The following is a 17093-nucleotide window of genomic DNA, read 5'->3' on the forward strand; positions in this document are numbered from 1 at the left end:
TTGGGCTAGTAAATAACTACTATTGCCATGCCCGACGGCTAGTGAAACAAAATAGTCAAATGTTGCAGTTAAGTCTATTTGGTAAATATGAATATTCTGTCCCCCAGTGTTAATGTTTTAAAGCTATATCTCCCTCTTTAGGTGACATATCTGATTACTACTATTATTTAGTAAAATTGTATTAACTTAAAGTAAAGTAGGGCTAGTGAATTTTTAATCATGGCTAGTAAATTTGTTAAATCACTGATCCCATGGGTAGTGGATTTTATAAAAAAATTCTAGAAGCCTTAAGGTCTATTAAAATTATCAATGTTTTGTAAATATTTTAGATCTATTTTGACAGTCCATGTTCTGAATTCATTTTATCATCAAAAAATTTATATATATATTAAAATAGACATGTATTTGCATTTCTTTTGTTATTTAGGTATATAGGAAGAATTTGTGGAAAATATCTTGAATCAAAATAAAGCTGAATTGTTTATGGGAAGGGGGGGGGGGAGTGAAGGGGACAGTGAAGGGGGGCAGTGAGGGGGGGCAGTGAAGGGGGGAGTGAAGGGGACAGGGACCAAATTCACAAAAGTCTCTTAGGCTCCGTTAACACAACAAAGCATCCTCTTTGCAAGTCTTTTAGCATTGCACTGCGATATCGCAAAGAAAGAAAGAAAGAAATGTTTTATTTAACGACGCACTCAACACATTCTATTTACGGTTATATGGCGTCAGACATATGGTTAAGGACCACACAGATTTTGAGAGGAAACCCGCTGTCGCCACTACATGGGCTACTCTTCCGATTAGCAGCAAGGGATCTTTTATTTGCACTTCCCACAGGCAGGATAGCACAAACCATGGCCTTTGTTGAACCAGTTATGGATCACTGGTCGGTGCAAGTGGTTTACACCTACCCATTGAGCCTTGCGGAGCACTCACTCAGGGTTTGGAGTCGGTATCTGGATTAAAAATCCCATGCCTTGACTGGGATCCGAACCCAGTACCTACCAGCCTGTAGACCGATGGCCTGCCACGACGCCACCGAGGCCGGTACGATATTGCAAAGCTGTGAGAGTTTAGTGAAGTAGGCCCCCGATCTAAAGAAAAACTTTGCATTTATGCTACTATCCATTGAAATGTGGATGAAAACTGAAGAGAGTTTTTAACTCGAAATCTGATATTAATTTAAACAATTAATGCAGCTGATATGTGAATATTTGTATACATATCTAATGTCAAAGTCAATAAATATACAATGCAAATTTTACTCAATGTACCATGGAATACTTAGTATTGTTTGTAATGCAAGTACTGCATTCATATTCTAAAAAAAAAAAAAATAACATCTATCAGTTGTTATTGTTAATACACCATTAAATACATTTTAACTGTTTGTACAACATTCATGATTATTCAATCCCAGACTCTGTAACTAATGGTAACTGGTATATTACGAATATTTCATATACAGTTAAACCTGGCTAGATGGCATACCTTCTATAACAACCACCTGCCTTTAAATGTACTTCAGATAGATAAAGTCACTGGATAATGTTACTTGACTGTGAAAGATACCAGCTCGTTGTGGCTAAGTCTGAATAGGTAGTTTTCACTGACCGTTTTGACTGTGTGTCCATTTTATATCTGAAAATAAAGCATTAAAAAAGCCCTAATCTTAAAGGTTCATGTTCCTCTTACAAATGTATAAGATATCTCTCATTAAAGCTTTCAGTGTCTTGTTTAGAATATAATGCATTTCTGTTCATCTTAAAGTTTAGTCAATCTCAGGTCTGTTTACATGTGACCATTTAGAGTGCATCAAAATTTGGGTAATATTGGGGACCATTTAGTATGCTTCAAAAATGTGGGTGATAATTAATGACCATTTAGTGCATGGCTTCACAATTTGGGTAATATTGGTGACTATTTAGTATGCCTCAAAATTTGGGTAATATTGTTGACCATTTAGTATGCTTTAAAATGTTTGTTATATTAGTGACCATTTAGTGCGCAACAAAATTGTGGTAATATTGTTGACCATTTAGTATGCTTTAAAATGTTTGTTATATAGGTGATCATTTAGTGTGCAACAAAATTAGGGTAATACTTGTGACAATTTAGTTTGCAACAAAATATGGGCAATATTGGTGACCATTTAGTGCAGAACAATTTGGGTAATATTAGTTGACCATTTAGGTTTAATTATAATTTTGGTAATATTGGTGACCATTTAGTGTGCCCCAAAATTTGAATAACATTGAGGACAGTTTGTGACTACTTATTAAAACTACATTCTATTCAACAGTCTGGATGTCACATCATTAAAAATGTTTTAGCTGAACATTAACATAAAAGTTTATGTAAGTAATTACTCATTTTTAAATAAAATTTCAACAGTATGGGTTGGAAACTGCCAAACAAATTTATAGCAAAAACAATTCACATGACTCGATATGAAGAAATTCAGTATATTTCCAGCAGAAAAGCTAAGTTTTAGTAAGAAATATTTTATAATGAATTGTAAGAGGTCCAAGAGCCTTTAAACTTTAAAACCTTCAACAAAAACAATGCACTGCGTACAAACCATTATGAAAATCTGCAATGTTCCATATCAAATGTATACCAACTTGAGCAAACAGGTGCCATTTGTCATAAAGTTTTTTGTACATGCAATTTCACATAAATCCAAATAACATTTCTTTAAAATGGTGAACTGCCATGACCACAGCACATTCAAGTCTTTTTTAATATCAATGACAAACAAAAACAAGTCAAAACAAACAACATACGGATAACGACAACTATGTAATATAATCACAGGACTGTGAGTCAGTGGAAGCAATAAAACAATAACCAATGACACTATAGTAGACTGGTAACGTTACAGAACCAATGTAGAATTAATTTTAAAAGATGATGAATCATAGACTGGTAACAGAACCAATGTAGAATTAATTTTTTTAAGATGATGAATGGTAATGTGTGGAAACTAGTACTAAAAACCAGTCTATTTTCATAAAAGAAATATATGAAGAACTTAATGAATCATGACCGTAACTGTATAATTTTGTTTTCCCTTCTTACAAAATATAATTTTATTCTTAAAAATGCTGTGTTTATGATTATCTTGAACACTGAATGTCCACAGACAATTGGCATCTCCAGTAAACTGTTGGCTTCTGGAGTAAAAGACTTTCAGTAAGGAAGGGTCACTTAACTGAGACCTCTTTGCCATTAATAAATATTACACAACTCAAACATAGAAAACATTTGTTTGCCTTCTCTGTATCTTTCTTTGTGGTTAGTCCATTATGTTATGAAATAATTTGCAACAAGATTTATGCAAATTCTAAATCTGAAAGTTTACCAATTTTAACGATTACATTTACTTTGATGGTAAATATATCGAAAGTGGTATAATTACATATTTCAGATATTAAAAATTGTTTTTTAAAACCTCAAGCTTGTTGTGAAAGAACTAAGTTTGTAAACATTTTACTTTTTTTTTGCTCAATGTGCAGCATTTTCAATATTCTGAAAATCTTAAATCAAATTTAGCCCTCACCCCCAATTAAATTTTGTTTAATGACAATCTATCATTTATTTTGTTATGTCCTTACCCTTAATTTTCCATTTACATGTGGTTGTACTTAAAAGAACCTTTAAGCTTTTCCATAAAAAAGAAAAGAAAATTATGTCCCCTTTTTATCATGTTCACTGTATCATATTTTTTTAAGTAAAAAAAAGAAAAACATTATGTTTATTCATTACCATCTATTCCCATCATTTTATTTTTCATCTCATTCATTGCTAATGATCCTCCCATATGTATATCTTCATGAAAATAAAAATCATAGTCATATGTATTAATGTGTTTGTATCAAATTAATTTTCAGGCACATCCATCCCAGGAGCAACTTTTGACAGTCCAGGATGAAAGTAAAATCAAATAAATGACTCCTTAAATAAAAGAGTGTTGAAAAACTACTGAAACATGCATTACTCGTTAATTAGCCTACTTTGATGTTTGTGCTACATTTGACCCATATTTACAAAGCTTGTGATTAGTATGGGCAGTGGATGATGATGATGTGTGTGAGAAGATATAAAGATGAGGATCCTAACATCAAGTGATCACCGGTCAAACTCTAATGTCATGTTAATGTGCACAGATATATTAACAATAATAATACAGTATCTACACTTAATTCCAGGTGACATTATATTTACCGTAAATCCTTGCACAGAAGCCACAAGTCTATAACTCGGAAGATAAATAAAAGAAAAGGAATATTTGTTTAATGACACCTCAGCACATTTTAAATTCTGGCTGTTTGGTGTCTAACATATGGTAATTTTCAATTTTGATTGAGAGAGTGAGATAGAAAATGCCCACATGGGCTACATACTCCTACTGAAATGAATTGTTTAACAACTCATCTGCACGTTTTAAACTGTCAAAAGTATGGTAATTTGGCTTTTGGTCAAGACAGTGAAATAACTAGGAAACCACCACATTGGGTACTCTTACTTATAAAGCAATCGTGGATGTTTTACAGTCACTTTCCCATAGACGGCACAGCACATACCTTGGATTTATATGTACCAGTTGTGGGAAACTGGATGAGATGGGTAATAGCCAAAGGCCACTGACAGCAATTGATCCTGCCACCCACTACACCTCAGACATGCATTCTACACCACCTATACAGTCTCTATTCACTGACGACTTTCACAAAGGAGAACTCCCATAAAGTTATCAGTTGATATTGCTGGTATAGGGTACATATAGATTAGTAGTACATGCAGCAATCCTCTAAAGACCTATTGGGTTTTGTTTGTTTTTAACCATTAATGGTTACTGGTATATCTAAGGCTGTGGTATGTGATATCCTGTCTCTGGGAAGGTACTTATAATAAATCCCTTGCTGCTGTTCGGTATAAGCACAACTACAAGTGCAGTAAAGAATGTGGGAAGGTGGTTCGAGTCATGCTCCCTGGATAATATATCTATAAAAAGAATTTTCACTTTGAGCAGGAGGTGGTTATGACCCCTGAAACCAGCATGTGTTCATTTCCTTTCTCACTATCTGTTATTAGGATTGTCAGTTTGATAACTAAAGTATCCAAGATTAATTAGCATCAAAACTTAGCCTGGATTACTTCAGTCACATGATTTGTTTTAAACCAAGACTTTCAGTTAAGACCCAGTCTATATTCAAGGATTTACGGTATGTCAGTCAAGAATTCTATTCACAAATGATCAATGTCACATTTTCCTCGATATGCTAACCCCAAAACCGGAAATAAAAACAAATCTCTTTTGATGTTATCAAAAATTGCAGTGATGGTTATTTCACCATCGCTACCAAGACTACCTACGTGTAGTGACATACGTACATACGTACATACAACATAAACTTATTTATAGTCACATGCATGATTAATATCATGAGCTATTGTCACACAAATCTGAAATAACTCTCAGGAACTGTTCAACACATTTACATACATTATATGTAAATACAATATCATTAATACAACCACAGGTTCGTTCATATCGAATATGAGCTCCGAACAATGTTATACTTAATTTATACACAAGTTTCTACAAAGTAAAACAAAATAGATGATTGACACACAATGAAGTTCACACAAAAAGTCATAAATGATTTTTTTATCTTTTCACAAGTTGCTAAACGATAAAGTGTATTTCACACAAAATGTCACGGATGAATTTTTCTTGTTTTAAGTGCTAGATGATAACATTTATTTCACACAAAATGTCACAGATGAATTTTTTTACTTTACTTCCTACATGATAAAATGTATTTCACACAAAATGTCACAGATGATTTTTTTGTCATATGTTCCTACATGATAAAATGTACTAAAACATAAAATGTCACAAGAAATTTCTTACCATTACATGTACTTCCTACATGATAAAATGTATTTCACACAAAATGTCACAGATGAATGATAACAAAGTATTTCACACAAAATGTCACAGATGAATTTGTCTTGTCATTACATGATAAAATGTATTTCACACAAAATGTCACAGATGAAGTTTTCTTGTCATTACATGATAAATCATATTTCACACAAAATGTCACAGATGAATTTATCTTGTCATTACATGATAAAATGTATTTCACACAAAGTTTTAAACAACAATAATTGTCTCCATGATGCACAATGCTAAACAATGAACTTTATTTCACATAAAATGTGACACAACGAAGTTTGTCTTCAGAAGCACAATGCTGGTTACCTTCAAGAACACAATGAACCCAAATCTACGAATCTTCACATGACCATATAGACCACGTGACCATATAGACCACAAGACCATATAGACCACGTGACCGTATAGACCACGTGACCGTATAGACCATGTGACTGCATAGACCACGTGACCATATAGACCACGTGACCACAGACCACGTTTGAAGACTGAAGATCAGGCATTAAAAAATCTGCACCAAATGTCACACCACTTGAACTCCACTGACGTCACCATGCTTCCTTAATTAAACCAAGGAGGTCACGTTACGACGATCAACCTTACCCTGTTGCTACGGCGTAGCAGTGTGTAACTGGGGGCGACGACGGAATCACGTGAGCCGCGATCCCGTGGTGCAGGTCGGCGTGAAGCTCGGCATCTGCTGCGAGGCGTAGTTCTTGATGTGCTGCAGACTCAACAGGCTGTTGGCGATCATGCTGTCCCGACTCGTCATCGGAACATTCAGGTTGCGCTCTTGGGCATCCGTCTTCCGGAACCCGATGGGGTCGTAAGGGAAGTAGCGCGGCGACGCCATGGAGGAGATGTGGGGGAGCGGGGAGCTCAGGCTGTTGGCGCCCAGACTTGGCCCGTATGGGTAGCTGGGGCTGCCGTTGCTGCTGCTGCTGCTGACGTTGGGGGCGAACTGCGTCAGCGGCATGAACGCCGATGAAACGCTCTTATTACACTGTGGGCCGAGCGGGGGCACATCCTGCGGTTTATCGGCCAACCGACCGTAGTCGCGCTCCCCCGGATCCATGGGCTCCGTCTTGATGGGCCGGGCGGCCACCTTCTTGCCGTCAGTCTGGTGCTTGACCATGTGCCGCGTCAGGTACGTCTCCTGGGTGTACGACTTGCCGCAGATGTGGCAGATGTGGGTCTTCAGGTGCTTTGTGTCCGAGTGTTTCGGGATGTGCTCACGCAGGCTGTTCTCGTCCGCGTAGCACTTGTAGCACGAGTTGCAGCGGAACGGCTTGTCCGTCATGTGGCTGCGGGAGTGTGACTGCAGGTTGGAGAGCTGCGAGAAGGCCTTCCCGCACCCCGGGTGCATGCACTTGTATGGCTTCTCACCCGTGTGCGTGCGGATGTGCTGCTGGAGGTGCGACAGCTGCGTGAACTTGCGCTCGCAGATTTCGCACTTGTACGGCTTGATGCCCGAATGGATGCGCGCATGCTGGGACAGGTACGACGAGTTGGCGAAACACTTTGAGCAGGTTGGACACTTGTAAGGCTTCGGGTCCTGTTTGTGGATCTGTTGGCAGTGTATGAGCATGTCCGACTTGGTCGTGAAGATCTGTGAAAACAGGAGAATAAAGTAAAATTACACAGTGAAATGTTAAAACAGGAGAACAATGTGACAAAAACATAATCATTTAAATATTTCCATATTTGGAAATATATGGTGTCTAGGTATTCATTTAACATCATTTAACAATGGAACTGTTACATGTTTTAGAATTAAATAATGAATAGAACACAATTATGATGTAATGCTACATTTATTCATTGTGTTTTCATATATTTTATTGAAAACATGTAAATTTTTAATGGAATTAAGTTTATTAGAATACACGTTAAAAAGCTAGGTAAGGGATCCAAACAAATCAAGGGAAACAACTCTGTAAAGATTAAAATTGTATTTTACTGTCAAGACCAACTTAAAATTAGATAGTTTTATCATGTTTCATTTTCTAAATTATACACCTCAGTGGCATCGTGGTTAGGCCATCGGTCTACAGGCTGGTAGGTACTGGGTTCGGATCCCAGTCGAGGCATGGGATTTTTAATCCAGATACCGACTCCAAACCCTGAGTGAGTGCTCCGTAAGGCTCAGTGGGTAGGTGTAAACCACTTGCACCGACCAGTGATCCATAACTGGTTCAACAAAGGCCATGGTTTGTGGGAAGCGCAAATAAAAGATCCCTTGCTGCCTGTCGTAAAAAGAGTAGCCTATGTGGCGACAACAGGTTTCCTCTAAAAACAGTGTCAGAATGACCATATGTTTGACGTCCAATAGCCGATGATAAGATAAAAAATCAATGTGCTCTAGTGGCGTCGTTAAATAAAACAAACTTTACTTTTCCTCTGACGACTATGTCTCAGTTTTACAAAATATTAGATTCGGTACCTGATCATTAATTAATCATTGTGCTCTAGTGGTGTTGTTAAACAAAACAAACTTTAACTGTTTGATAGTTGTAATATACAAGGGGTCAAAAGTGTTTTAAGCTGGGGTAAATATTTTAATTATTGCTTCAAGATATCACCAACATTTTCTGATGGAAATACCATAAATGTTCAAGCAATCACCTGTTAAACAAACGACTGTCTTTATGAGACAATTACCGTGGTATGTGCTATCCTGTCTGTGGGATGATGCATATATAAGGTCCCTTGATGCTAATCGAAAAGAGTAGCCTATGCAGTGGCGACAGTGGGTTTCCTCCCTCAATATCTGTGTGGTCCTTAACCATATGTCCGACACCATATAACCGTAAATAAAATGTGTTGAGTGCGTCATTAAATAAAATATTCCTTTCTTCTTTATGAGACAATTAAGGGATGGGATGTTGCCCAGTGGTAAAGCGCTCGCTTCATGTGCTGTCTGTTTGGGATCGATCCCAGACAGTGAGCCCATTGGGCTATTTCTTGCTCTAGCCAGTACATCACGACTGATATATCAAAGGCCGTGGTATGTGCTATCCTGTCTGTGGGATGGTGCATAAAAAAGTTCCTTGCTACTAATGGAAAAATGTAGCAGGTTTCCTCTCTATGACTGTGTCAAAATGACCATATATTTGACATCCAATAGCCGATGATTTATAAATCAATGTGCTCTAGTGATGTTGTTAAACAAAACAAGACAATTAAGTGGTTTATACCATTCTCTAATACAGTACAATGACAGTTATTATAGCTCTACGACAAAAACTGTAATATTTTACACTGCATTCATGTACATATACACGTGTGTATGACTATAAAGACAAGCTTTTGATTTTAATGACACTGAGTTCACTAATGAATAAACGCTGTTTATACAAGTGGAGGAAATAACAATATTAACTAATTTTTACATGACCTTGACTTGATAAAGTTCTTGTGCACTAGTGTTTTAGCCACTGTTTCAAAGGCACTTCCCCTTAGGCTACGGCAATTAAATGTATTAATGTCAAACTGTTATTTCCTTTCAATTAACACCCAAATACCATACACTTGGTATTTAAGCTATCAATTATCAGTTCATATCTAATATGAGTTGATACTGATGAATCTGTCATATAAATATGAGCTGATACCGAATCTCTATTATATTGTATTTGATTTACTCTAGGCATTACACTATAGGCTGATTAACATTCATAAGTGTAGGTTGTATTGTACTGAATTCATAGGTTTATGAGTCTTCACATAAATGTCTGTACTATATAGCTGACTATTATAGGGTCTCCATGTGTACTCAAGTACTCGGGTGTGGGCCGAGTCTAGCAAAAGAATGAAAGAAATTTTATTTAACAATGCACTTAACACATTTTATTTACGGTTATATGGCGTCAGACATATGATTAAGGACCACACAGATATTGAGAGAGGAAACCCACTGTCGCCACTTCATGGGCTACTCTTTTCGATTAGCAGCAAGGGATCTTTTATATGCACCATCCCACAGACAGGGTAGTACATACCACGACCTTTGATATACCAGCCGTGGTGCAGTGGCTGTAACGAAAAACAGCCCAATGAACATTAAGCGAGCGCTTTACCACTGAGCTACGTCCCGCTCTGTCTGAGTATTTGTACAAGGGAGAGCACTCTCATTTAATTATATTTTTATGTCACTTTATAATATGTTTGTAGGCTGTGTATGGAATAATTTTTATTTAGATCTAGAAAAGAAGAAAACTAAATGTCGTCTGTGCAGTATTCATCTTAGTTAAACCGGCAGTACTAGAAGTACAATGCGAAAGCACCAGATTTCAAAGCATCCTAGATTGACTATAATATAGTGGAGAATGTAGGACATTAATTTCAGCAGTAACTAATCAGTGATACAAGTTATCAAGTGATACAAGTTACACAATAATTTTATGATTATGCCCTAGTTTCTCTTTTTAAATCTGGTCATCCATTTGTCAAAATACTGGACGTATCAACCAGTTTCCAAATGCAGTAAAATGGCATGATTTGGCATCCATGTTCAGTGCTGGAATTAAGATGCATAAAGCTATTTTACTTTATTCCTCAATCTCATTATCATCTAAGGTTGACGACAGTCACTTTTGTACCCTTGTTTTGGCTTCATACACAATAAATAATCAATATTTCATAAATAGTAAAAAAAAAGAAAAATTAAACAAGATTTTTCTGCAAACATATTCTGGTGCATTAGTAATAGCAATTTTGTTTTGGAATTTTTTCACCATTCTTAAAACAGAATATGCCATGTACCCAGTTTATTGTTATTGTAAAGTGATGCAAAGTGATGGCAGTGGAATATTGAGGTATACACAGCTTATATATGACAGAGGTAAAGTATATACACACAGGTTATTTGGTAAAGGGTAGGGTACACAGCTTATATGACAGAGGTAGGGTATATACACAGGTTATATGTCAAGGGGTAGGCTATACACAGCTTATATGACAGAGGTAGGGTATATACATAGCTTATATAACAGAGGTAGGGTATATACACAGGTTATATAACAGAGGTAGGGTATATACACAGGTTATATGACAGAGGTAGGGTATATACACAGCTTATATGTCAAGGGGTAGGCTATACACAGCTTATATGACAGATGTAGGGTATATACACATTATATGTTAAGGGGTAGGGTATACACAGCTTATATGACAGAGGTAGGGTATATACACAGGTTATCTGGTAAGGGGTAGGGTATATACACAGCTTATATGACAGAGGTAGGGTATACACACAGGTTATATGTTACGGGGTAGGGTATACACAGCTTATATGACAGAGGTAGGGTATATACACAGGTTATATGTTAAGGGGTATGGTATACACAGCTTATATGACAGAGGTAGGATATATACACATGTTATTTGGTTAGGGTTAGGCTATACACAGCTTATATGATAGAGGTAGGGTATATACACAGGTTATTTGGTAAGGGGTAGTCTATACACAGCTTATATGACAGAAGTAGGGCATATACACAGGTTATATGTTAAGGGATAGGGTATACACAATTTATATGACAGAGGTAGGGTATATACACAGGTTATATGTCAAGGGGTAGGGTATACACAGCTTATATGACAGAGGTAGGTTTATACAGTAAAGTACGTTTAGAACGAACACGCTTATAACAAACTACCGGTTAGAACGAACTGATTGTAAAGTCCCGATTTTCTCCCCTATATATTAGTAATACATTTTAATGTATAGAACGAACTATGTATAGCGAATTAACTGTTAAAACGAACCAATTTTGTGGTCCCAAATAGTTAATTCCAGTGTAAATAAGTGTTTACATAACGAACCGTGAATACCGGAAGCGAAGTTTACCAGTGGACTACAGATAAAACAAGAAAGCGTGGATGACGGGAGCATTGTTTACAGAATGGGTGAAAGATCTAGACAAGAGCATGAAAAGGCAAAAAAGAAAAATCCTTTTACTAGTCGACAACTGTCCAGCGCATCCGAAAGTTTCCGGATTAACCAGTATAACACTGGCTTTTTTGCCCCCGAACACTACCTCGAAAATCCAGCCGATGGACCAGGGAATAATCGCAAACGTAAAAGTGAACTATCGACGAGAGATGATGAGTGACATCATCAAGGCATTCGACAGTCAACAGGAGCACTCAGTTTCCATCTTGACGGCAATCAACACAGCCCATCGTGCTTGGCGTCACGTGACCTCATCGTGTATCGTGAACTGTTTTGCAAAGGGTGGGTTCAAAAGTGCTGCGTGTTCTGAGAGTTCTGACGACGAAGATGACAACACCCCGTTAGCAAATCTACAGACAGTGTGGAATGAACTCGTGAGAGCCATGCCAGTGCCAGATGGTGTCACTCTGGAAGATTATCTCACTGCAGACGAGCAAGTTGTAATCACCGAACAGCTGACAGATGACGACATCGTTTCAGAGATTATCGGAAAACGAGACGGCCACAGTGATTCTGAACCAGAGGACGATACACAGGAGCCACCCGAACAGCCAACGCCCACAGCAGTTGAAACGCACAAGGCACTCGAGACAGTCAGACTGTTTTTTCAGAGCAAAGGAGATATTCGATTGCCAGTATTTGACAGCATTGCGGACATTGACTCGGCATTAGAAGTTATGCGTCCAACGCTGAGTAAACAAACCACGATTAGTGATTACGTGACGAAACGTGATTAGGTACATGTAATTCACTAAACTCTTTTGATGTGATCTTTCAGTAATGTTTTGTTGTATTTATTGATTGTAATAAATGATATATTTTTTATAAATGTCTTTTAATCACCAAGGCATTTTTTATTTATTTTACTATTATATTGAGTTCAAAATTCAAAATGGCCGACTTTCGGAATAAAAATTACCAACTTCTGCAAATGTGTACAACGAACTACTGTTATAACGAACCAATGAAGCTGGTCCCTTGCAGTTCGTTATAAGCGTACTTTACTGTACATTATACAAAGGTTATATATTAAGGGGTAGGGTATACACAGCTTATATGACAGAGGTAGGGTATATACACAGGTTATATGTCAAAGGGTAGGGTATACACAGCTTATATGACAGAGGTAGGGTATATACACAGGTTATATGTTAAGGGGTTGGGTATACACAGCTTATATGACAAAGGTAGTGTATACACAGGTTATTTGGCATGGGATAGGGTATACACAGCTTACATGAGAAGAGGTAGGATACATACACAGGTTATATGTTAAGGGGTAGGGTATACACAACTTATGACAGAGAAAGGGTATATACACAGGTTATTTGGTAAAGGGTAGGCTATACACAGCTTGTATAACAGAGGTAGGGTATACACAGGTTATTTGGTTAAGGGTAGGTATACACATCTTATATGACAGAGGAAGGGTATATACACAGGTTATATGTTAAGGGTAGGGTATACACAGCTTGTATAACAGAGGTAGGGTATACACAGGTTATTTGGTTAGGGGTAAGTATACAAATCTTATATGACAGAGGTAGGGTATATACACAGGTTATATGTTAAGGGTAGGGTATACACAGCTCGTATAACAGAAGTAGGGTATACACAAGTTATTTGGTTAGGGGTAAGTATGCACAAGTTATATGACAGGGGTTAGCGTTTACTCAGGTTATTTAACATAAAGTTATTTGACAGTTGGTAGGGTATACTCAGGTTATTTAACAGGGGGTAATACATAGGTTATTTGATGATGAGTAGGCAGTACACAGGTTATTTGATGAGTGGTTGGGTAATATATATAACACAGATGTATACGAAGCTCTCCGTTATTACCTGGTCACACATCTTACACTGGTACGTCTTGTTAGCCCGGTTCGGTTTGACGGGCTGGGGGACAACCAGGGGTGTGTTGGGGGTGTGTGTTGGGGTTGATGTGTTGCTGAGACTGCCAGAGCTGCTGCCCTTGCCGTAGCTGCCTGTGCTGTTGGTGCTGGCGCGGTGCATGTCCTGGCCATGGTTGATGTTCTCCTGGTTGTTCAGCCCGCCTGCAACAAATTAAAAAAGGGTGTTTTGTTTAACAACAACACTAGAGCATATTGATATTTTTTTATAATCATTTGGTAATTTTGACATATTCAGTAGTCTTAGAGAGGAAACCCGCTACCTTTTTCTATTAGTAGCAAGGGATCTTGTATATGTACCATCCCAGAGACAGGATAGCACATACCACGGGCTTTGATATACCAGTCATGTGTAACAAATAGGGATGGGTATTATGAGAATTCTTGTATCACAATTTATTATATAACATTTAGTGAAATATCTTAAAATATCAGTGAAATAAAAGTGCTATCAGTCACTCAGTGATGATAACACATTTTTAAGTGAAAATTGAGTGTTATCGTCACTTTGGAAAGTGTTATCTTCACTGTAAGAAAACCAGAACTATTGTGCTGCTGGCATTTTAAAAATAAAGGTAAATTGCCAAAAGTTATATAATAAATAGAAAATTTCATGTTTTTTGTCAAATATGATTTATATCTCATATTGTGAAGTTTGCAATCATATCACACATGTCGCGCTTGCACGCCTTGTGAGATATGATTGCAAACTTCACTCAATGAGATATAAATCATATTTGACAAAAAACATGAAATATCCTCTATAAATCGGGATCAGGCTTTCTGCCAGAAAATAATGTGATACATAAAAAAAACCATAACATCTAATAAGTACCCTTCATAAGTGGTTATGGCATTTCAAAACACTTTTTATCTTTTTATTGCTAAAATTTAATAGGCTTTTATTTTAAAGCACTGAAAATCCACAGTTTTAAAGTTCAGGATTTTATTATTATATTTTATTTTATTTTAAATTTACAATTTATACATTAGTTACAAATATATGATGATGATGATAATGACGATGATGATGATGATGATGATGATGGTGATGATGATGATGATTATGATGATGATGATAATGATGTTGATGATGATTATGATGTTGATGATGATAATGATGATAATGATGTTGATGATGATTATGTTGATGATGATTATATGATGTTGATTATGATGATTATGTTGATGATGTTGATGATGATGATGATGTTGATGATAATGATGATGTTGATGTTGATGATGATGATGATTATGATGATGTTGATGATGATGATTATGTTGATGATGTTGATGATGATGATGATGTTGATGATGATGATGATTATTATTATGATGATGATGATGATGGGAAGAATTACACAGGAATTAAGACACTATTATATTGGTTGAGATCACTGAATGTTTGTAATTGTACAGTATCTTCAGAACAAATTTAAAACAGGCTGTACTTTGACTATGCAGTTTATATATGACCTCAGTTTGCATAACTTCTTCTGATATTTAGTTACATTATTTTAGAGTGGATAAACTTACAAAAAAAGAGAGAAAAAATATGGGTTATAAAATTGAGGCAAAAAAGGATATAAACTCAGGCATTATTAAAGGGTTTTATTTATGTTTGTTTTTTACTTATCTTAATGTTAATGTTCAAACATAATTAACAGATTAAATGACATAAGCTTTATGTTCTGTTTATAGGCAAACACTTTTTACACTGTAATAGTACAGCTAACAGTAGGCATTAATTAACTCTTCAAAAAAAAAAAAAAAAATAGGGCTGTTCTGTTTGGAGAGAAAATATCTAAATAGTTACTTTGTGCAGTAAAATCTATATGCGAGAGTCTGTGTGGCATCAGTTTGCAGTGTGGTCATATGTGGGTCGCTGGACACCAGGCACAGGGAGGAAAACACTAGCCGATTGTCAGTAGCAGACGCCAACTTGACCACATGGCAAATCAACAGTTATACTGCTGCCTCTTTTCAAATTTGAACTGTATACATGCAATGAGAATCAATTAGGATGGCTGCAGTCTGAACAGACTTTGAGGCACTTAATCAGTAAAGATTTTTTATAGTAGGAAAACATTAAATATTTGTGTCTGAACTACCCTACCCATCTCATCAGCGTATTTTTGAATGCATTGTTCAGTGTATTTCCACAAACTCTAAAAAAGATTTATAAACAAAAAGAAAAAAAGAAAACGAAAAGTAAGGACACAGAATTTTTTTTAACTAAATAAAACCACTTTGCTTAAAGGGACTATCCTGTGTTTTTGGTGATTGTTACGAAAAAAGAAAGAAAGAAATATTTTATTTAATGACGCACTCAATGCATTTTATTTACAGTTATATGGCGTCAGACTTATGGTTTAGGACCACACAGATATTGAGAGAGGAAACTCGCTGTCGCCACTTCATGGGCTACTCTTTTCGATTAGCAGCAAGGGATCTTTTATATGCACCATCCCACAGACAGGGTAGTACATACCACAGCCTTTGATATACCAGTCATTGTGCACTGGCTGGAGCAACAAATAGCCCAATGGGTCCACTGACGGGAATCGACCCCAGACCGATTGTTACGATGATCTCAACCAGCAGATACTTTGTAATGATTGTAACCAAAGATTACATATAGTTTTCTAAATAAAATATTAGTGGCTGTTCTGATTGTTCTAGTATTTGCACTATAGGTCAAAGTTCATTTTATTTCGTAAAATATATTTTTTCATACCTACAAAATTATTTAATATATTGCACTGAATATAATCAGGTGAGTAGTTTACCACTGGACTATGTCCCACCCTGGGATATTGTATATGCATTATCCCACAGACAGGACAGCACATACCATGGCATTTGATATACCAGTCGTGGTGCACTGGCTGGAACTGAATCCAGACTGAGTGCACACCACGCGAGTAGTTTACCACTGGACTATGTCCCACCCTGGGATATTGTATATGCATTATCCCACAGACAGGACAGCACATACCATGGCATTTGATATATACCAGTCGTGGTGCACTGCATGGAACAAGAAGTAGCTCATGGCCAATGGGCTTATCGATGTGAATTGTATCCGGACTGAATGAGAAGTTTACCACTGGACTGTATGTCCTGCCTCTCACCAGGCAAATATTGTGTCAAACTAAGTTAAATGCTATTTTATAAAAGTTAAAGCGACATACCCTAGTTTTAAAAAAAAAAACCGCATGTTTGTTTAAGACGTAATGGTGAAACAGACAAGCTCAAGTTA

The 17093-nt window shown here is 36.7% G+C and overlaps 1 protein-coding gene across 8 annotated transcripts in view; it reads right to left on the bottom strand.

Annotated features, from left to right (window-relative positions):
• Positions 1–959: 959 nt before the first annotated feature.
• Positions 960–17093, bottom strand: part of LOC121390769 (zinc finger protein rotund-like) — a 176016-nt gene continuing 159882 nt past the window's right edge. For all 8 annotated transcript variants that reach the window (XM_041522679.1, XM_041522678.1, XM_041522677.1 and 5 more), the window contains exons 7-8: positions 13764–13975; positions 960–7574 (exon numbers count right to left, since the gene is read on the bottom strand). In XM_041522679.1, the coding sequence (XP_041378613.1) occupies positions 6615–7574; positions 13764–13975 (1172 nt within the window). In that variant the 3' untranslated portion in view covers positions 960–6614. The remainder of the gene's footprint in view (positions 7575–13763; positions 13976–17093) is intronic.

The sequence above is a fragment of the Gigantopelta aegis genome, chromosome 15 (genome assembly GCF_016097555.1).
Source record: "Gigantopelta aegis isolate Gae_Host chromosome 15, Gae_host_genome, whole genome shotgun sequence".
Lineage (NCBI taxonomy): Eukaryota > Metazoa > Mollusca > Gastropoda > Neomphalida > Peltospiridae > Gigantopelta > Gigantopelta aegis.